The sequence below is a fragment of the Populus euphratica genome, unplaced genomic scaffold (assembly GCF_000495115.2).
Source record: "Populus euphratica unplaced genomic scaffold, PopEup_1.0 scaffold113.1, whole genome shotgun sequence".
NCBI classification, from domain to species: Eukaryota; Viridiplantae; Streptophyta; class Magnoliopsida; order Malpighiales; family Salicaceae; genus Populus; species Populus euphratica.
This window is the reverse complement of record NW_011499984.1, coordinates 248,903-255,168: the sequence shown is the minus strand read 5'-3', so window position 1 is coordinate 255,168 and position 6,266 is coordinate 248,903. Positions and strand designations below refer to the sequence as shown.

The window sequence follows — 6,266 nt, the reverse complement described above, 5'->3', positions numbered from 1 at the left end:
GACTGCCTTTTATAAAAAGCAACCCCACAATTGCCTGTGGGGCCAGTTAACCAGTACTGCAGATATAACCTAATGCCATCATTAGAGTGGACTCATTTTGGAAATGAGGAATGACCAAAGTTGTCTCAGTGTTTAAGAACAGGAAGGCGTTGAAGAATTTCCTAATAATTTAGAGCCAAGCTAACAAAATCTAAAATGATTCAGTTTTCTTGAATAGTATTTAGTTATTATTAAGAGACAGAAAGTGTATGTCTTTTTGTATTGAAAGTTCAGGAATTCATTCTAAAACTATCTTGAAAACATTCTTTAACCAAACATGTTTGCTTTTTGTCTCTTCCCCATGTAACACTAATCAATCACAACCTTGGTGGCTTTTCTTTACTCACCAAAATGATTGAATGCAAGGAGAAGAAAGCATATCAGTGCATGATAGATACAATTATTGTGTATTTGTTCATTCCCCCCCACCATAACTCAGTTTTACATCACAAAAAAAATAAAAATCCAGCAGTAACAATCCTACAGCTCCTATCATCTTTAGTAAATATATTGTGGGGACATAGATAGTTAAACATACACTTCAGTTGAAGCCCTTATGATGGAAAGACATCGTCAAGACTCCACATGCGGACTTTGGATGCAGCAAAACCATTTTTTCTGAAAATCAGTAAATTATACAGGTTAAAATGGAAAACATAACAACCATGAATTTATGAGATAGAAAAGATTGTAGCCGGCCATGAGTTTGTTGTGACATTTCTGTGCTGTTTAGAAGGAACTTAAACTGCAAAACTAAATAATTCTCACAATGTTTATTATTAGTCCATTTCCACCCATCTAAATGGACTTTCACAATGGTGCCATGAATTACAATTGATTAGAAGATAGCCACATCCATGTGGAAAAGATGACCAGACCAGACAGTTCCGTGTCTATCCTCACAAAATCTCTGAGCAGAAATCGCTTGCTTGGATGACATGGTTAGACTATCTGATCCTTTCCCCAGCATTTTTAAGGCCATAAATTCTGCAACTTTCCCCAATCACCCTGACTTCTGTAAAAGCTCAATGATATCCTTCTATTTATAATGCAAAATGACATCCACAATATCACTGGCCACAGGTGAAAACTCAACAAAAATCAATCCAATGATAGGCCACATCAATTTTTTTTCCCTCTGTTTTGTTGCATATTGATCAGGGTCTCTTAAGTTGTTGATATCAATAGTAAACCCCGCACACTTGAAAATTAACATACACACAAGCATAGAAACATAGCCCATTCAAGCAAGATGTTACACGTTACTGGGAAAAGATCATGCTATCTTGGCTGGCTCATGTATGTGTTATTTGCAAGACACATCCCTGCTAAAAAAGCATTATGTGATGGGAAAAAAAAAAAAACTTACAGGCTGAGATTTGGCAGGATTTAATCCAGGCTTAACATGAGAATCAACAACCTTTCCTGGTGATTCCGGTTGGCCACCTGTCTTCTTCTCATCCCTTGCCTTGTTAAAAATTACAGTGAATCCCTCAGCAGATGCAGGATCATTGACATCCCATTCACCAAATTTTGGCAGTGGCCGACCTGTGTCCTGTAGAAAAGAAAGAAATGAAGAGAGCAGCCATCAAGATTTTGAGAGCTGGATAAATCAGGGAAGGGCCGTACATCGAGCAGCAGTGATTTTTCATTTAACAACAAAAACTACAAAGATTTAGAATTATGAGAACAGATGTTCAGTACAGCAACGTCATAATTTCACTGTGGTCCCATTGAGTAAAAAAAGGAGCTCAACAAATAATAAAGACAGCCAAAAAAATCATACAAACCATGTGCTCTAGTTCTACAGAAATAATTAACCAGAACTGAAACACAGTAATAGATTAAAACCTAAAGCAGACATCCCATCTAATACAGAGGAAACCACAAATATATTAAATCAGAATTGAATATGATCTAGTGTCCCATCACACATGCAGGAGTAGTAGAAGCTTAACAGCAAGCATTTATAATTCTTAATGCCCATAGCCATAAACAGAGGCAACACCACTATCTAACTAGGATTAAGAAATCTATGATCCAATAAATGGAGCTCAAACAGGCCATTAAAGTCCTGAAAAGCATAATGCAAAGACTAGCATGTATGAGATAAAAATGGCGTATTTTATTAAGCTATGCTAACATATTCAACTCATCAACTTCACTTTCAAGGATCTGCTCGCTTCAGCTTCCCAATCATATGCTTGTTCATGTTAGTGAGGCAATTAATTCTCTTCATTACAAAATGACATTTTCTTGATTCTCACAAGCACAAAAGGGTAAAAAAAAACCCACAAAATAAGAAACCAAAATCAAATCAACATAATTCATGAAGTAAGAAAAAAAAGAACATTTGTTGTAATCAGCAGCAAAATCCAAACCATAAAAAAATCTGATACAGATCAAAGAAAAAACCCAGCAAAAGTACAATTAGACAAAAAAGAATAAAAATAGAAACTTTAATACATACTCACACACAAGAATCGGTATGCATATAGGGATATAGACTATACAGAAACTACATACCGACATGAATTCTAGAGAGACTTTCAGGTGAAGCAGGGAATCTATTAACACAGAGAGAGAGAGACAGAGTGTGCCTTTTGGAGAGAGAGACAGTGTGAAACGGGCTTTAAATGGGCCTGTCTGTATTCTATCATGGAGGGTATCAACTGTTTATTTGTAATACTAACGACAATTTTAATGGTGCCGTTACTCTATCGTCATCAACGACTTGGCAAGAGTGTTGATAACGGAACGGGCACTCAGCTGGCAAACAGCGTAAATGGGAGAAAAGGTGCGCTACATGAAGGCAATCTGCACAGATAACTTGCTCGCTTGACATTGCATTCGTGAAGGGTTATTAAAAAAAATTATTTTTTTTATTTTAAATTAATATTTTTAAATTTTTTAAATTATTTTAATATATTAATATCAAAAATAATTTTTTAAAAATAAAAAAATATTATTTTAATATATTTTAAAATAAAAAACACTGAAAAAACAATTACTACTATACTTTTAAATACATCCTTATTATTTTATCTCGTATTCTATTTGTTTTTATATACATCCTTATTATTTTATCTCGTATTCTGTTTGTTTTTTTTTTAAAAGTATTTTTTTAAAATTAAAAAATATATATTTTCAATTATTTTTTTCAAATTATGTTAATATATTGATATTAAAAATTATTTAAAAAATTATTTTAATATAAATAAAAATACTTTAAAAAATAATCACCATCGTAATATCAAATAAACTTTTAATATAAGTTAACGGGTTAAATTTTAAGTTATTTTTAATATAAAAAAAGAAAAGATTGATATGTGAATGCAATTTTTATACCATGAAAACTTTTAATTGGGAATTAGAAAGCTAATAAGCGTGTTTTAACATAATATAATGAAAATTAAAGAAATTAATAAATTATAAAAAGAGTTATTAACACTAACCAGGAATTAAAGCGAAAAGTTAAAGCACATGATAATATTTGATCTCATATAGTGTTAAATTATATTACAAGAAAAATAAATTATTCATTATAAATGTAATAATTCAAATTTTGTAGACAAAAACGCAGTTGTAAATATAATTGTATTTTACTATTTGTTTTAATGTTGTTCATTGGCTGGAAATTGTAAGCAGTTAAAATTAATATAAAAAATTATAATAATATGAAATAGTTATAAAAAAAGTATCTCTTTAATCAAGTTATGTTTTTTTTTTATTGATTCATTTTTTTTACAAAATACATTTTTTTATCAAAAGTTTTGTGTTTTAGAAAAAAAAAACTTATCAAAATCTTATACGCAAGTTTTAATAAAATAAAATAATAAATATTGAATTGATAATTTTTGCAAAATTATATAAAAATCTTACAATAAATATTTTTAAATAAATATTTCATATGCATTTAAAAAACTATACATCTTAGATTCATATATACCTATCAAGAAATCAATTGCTAATACTATCACGGAAAAAACCTAATATTATTTTTTAAAAGGATATATTGGATAATTAATTAAACATCATTTATTTAATTTTATTTTAAAAGAATTAAATTTAAAAATTTAAAAATAATTTTTTTTTGTTAAAGATGGATTGACATCCACTTTAATTTTTTTTTTGGAGAAAAAAATATAAAAACATTACAATAAATATTTCATATATATTTTAAAAATCATGAATTAGATTCATGTATACCTATTATGAAATCAATTGTTAGTATTACTACGGAAAAAACTAATTTTATTTAAAAATAATTACATATTGAATAATTATTTAAATATTATTTAAATAATTTTATTTTAAAAGAATTAAATTAATAATAATAAAAAAAAAGAACAATAAAAAAATTTGAAGGTCAAGCACGCATCAGCTAGACATTCGTCTCTATCCAACATGAAAGCCCAAGCCTGTATGTCTTGCTCTTTATTTAGAGAACGATAAGTTGGTCAACTTCTCTGGTCACTTAAGGTGGTTCTGATAACTAGAAAATCAAGCTTTAAGATTTGGACCCTGAAAAATTAGGTTTCAATGATTTTCTTTACCTAAAAACTTTTATATGTATATAAAAACATATCCAATAAACAAATATAACTCTATTTGTAAAGCAAAATATTTTTAATCGGCCTAAAATTGAAAAATCAAATAAAAAAAAAAAAATCGGCCTAAAATTGAAAAATCAAATAAATAAAAAAAAAGCTTTCATTTTTCATGGCATCAATGAAAGCAAAAACCACATTTATTAAGTTCCTCTCTAAAATAAGAATTAATAAACAAAAAATTTAAAAATAAGAATTAATAAACACTGAATTCAAAGTATATGGTGGACAAAATCCAACCATTTGATAATTTTCTTTCTTTAAATTTTTTTTTGTAACTTTCATTTTTTTTCTTTTAATATTTAGAATTTAAAATGTAAAACAAATAAAATTTAAGACTAGGATAAAAAAAAATGGATCAAATATAATAAAATTTTAAAATTGAGGGACCAAAGTATAGATTTACACACCTATTGAATATTGAATAGTATATATAGAGAAAATGCTCGTAATTTTAAATTTAGTTAATTATCTTTTAATTTGTTATTTTTCAACAACTATAAACTTTTTTTATGCAAAATCAAAATGCCACGAAATCCCGAAATAATTTCCAACACCCGAGGCATGTGTGAACACAAAATCTAAAGGGAACAAAGAATATAAGACAAAAAAAATAATTCCAAGGGCCAAATTGAAAGAATTTGATTATTTTAAAATCATCTTTCTTTACTTATTTTAATTAAAATAAATATTTATAAAATTTTTAATGATTTAAATTCTCGGGAAAAATATGTATTTCTCTTGCCAAAATTTACCTTTTATTTTAGCAAAACCATGATTTATAACAACATGATTATTTGAAAAAAGAGTAGAAGCATGATATTTTAAATAATAACTCATCATTATATATAAAATAATTTTAAATGAAGATATAAAAAATTGTTTTAATTTTTTTATGCTACAATACTATATGAAAAATAAAAGAATAATTAATTATAAAAAATATATAAAAATAATAAATAATAAAATATTTATTTTACTCATATTGAACATCCATTTGCTATTTATAAAAAACAATGCACATATTATTTTTATATATAATTATAAAACTCAAATCTTATTTAAAAGGCATGAAATAATTAAATAATTTTTTAATATCATTGTAATTATTTATCTAAATATAATTTATTTTTTAGATATAAAAACTAAAAAAAAATGAGAGGATGGTCCAAAGAACAAGTCTAGACGACCTTCAAAATTCATACTTGCTTATATGTGCTTTGATAAAGTATCTTATAAAAATAGAGAACAAGGTGTTGTTCCTCAACAATAGTTTTTGATTGGAGTCCTAATTTTTAGATATTACAAATTAAGATTTTTAATATCTAAAAAATATAAAGGAAAAAAAAGCATCTTATAGACTTTTCAAACTCTATTTTCAATTATAAAACACATTTTAATTAGTATAAAAGCTCAAAAACAAAACAAATCAAATCAAAAATATTTTTAGCCCAGATTTTAAAAAATAAAAATCACTAAAAATATAAACTATTTTCATTGAGTTTTTCTATTTAAATAATATATAAATACCAAAATTAAAAGTATAGGTAGTTGACATTTGATCACTTGGAAGTTTCTCTCTCATCTTTATTTTTTTCCAACAACATTCTCTCATTC

General features: G+C 26.8%; 1 protein-coding gene across 1 annotated transcript; it reads right to left on the bottom strand.

Moving 5' to 3' along the window:
• Positions 1–253: 253 nt before the first annotated feature.
• On the bottom strand, positions 254–2,698 carry LOC105139967 (uncharacterized). Its single transcript, XM_011046618.1, has 3 exons — positions 2,566–2,698; positions 1,409–1,594; positions 254–657 (listed from the first exon to the last, which is right to left on the bottom strand). The coding sequence occupies exons 1-3, from the start codon at positions 2,569–2,571 to the stop codon at positions 613–615; spliced, it is 237 nt and encodes a 78-aa protein (XP_011044920.1). The 5' UTR covers positions 2,572–2,698; the 3' UTR covers positions 254–612.
• Positions 2,699–6,266: the final 3,568 nt, after the last annotated feature.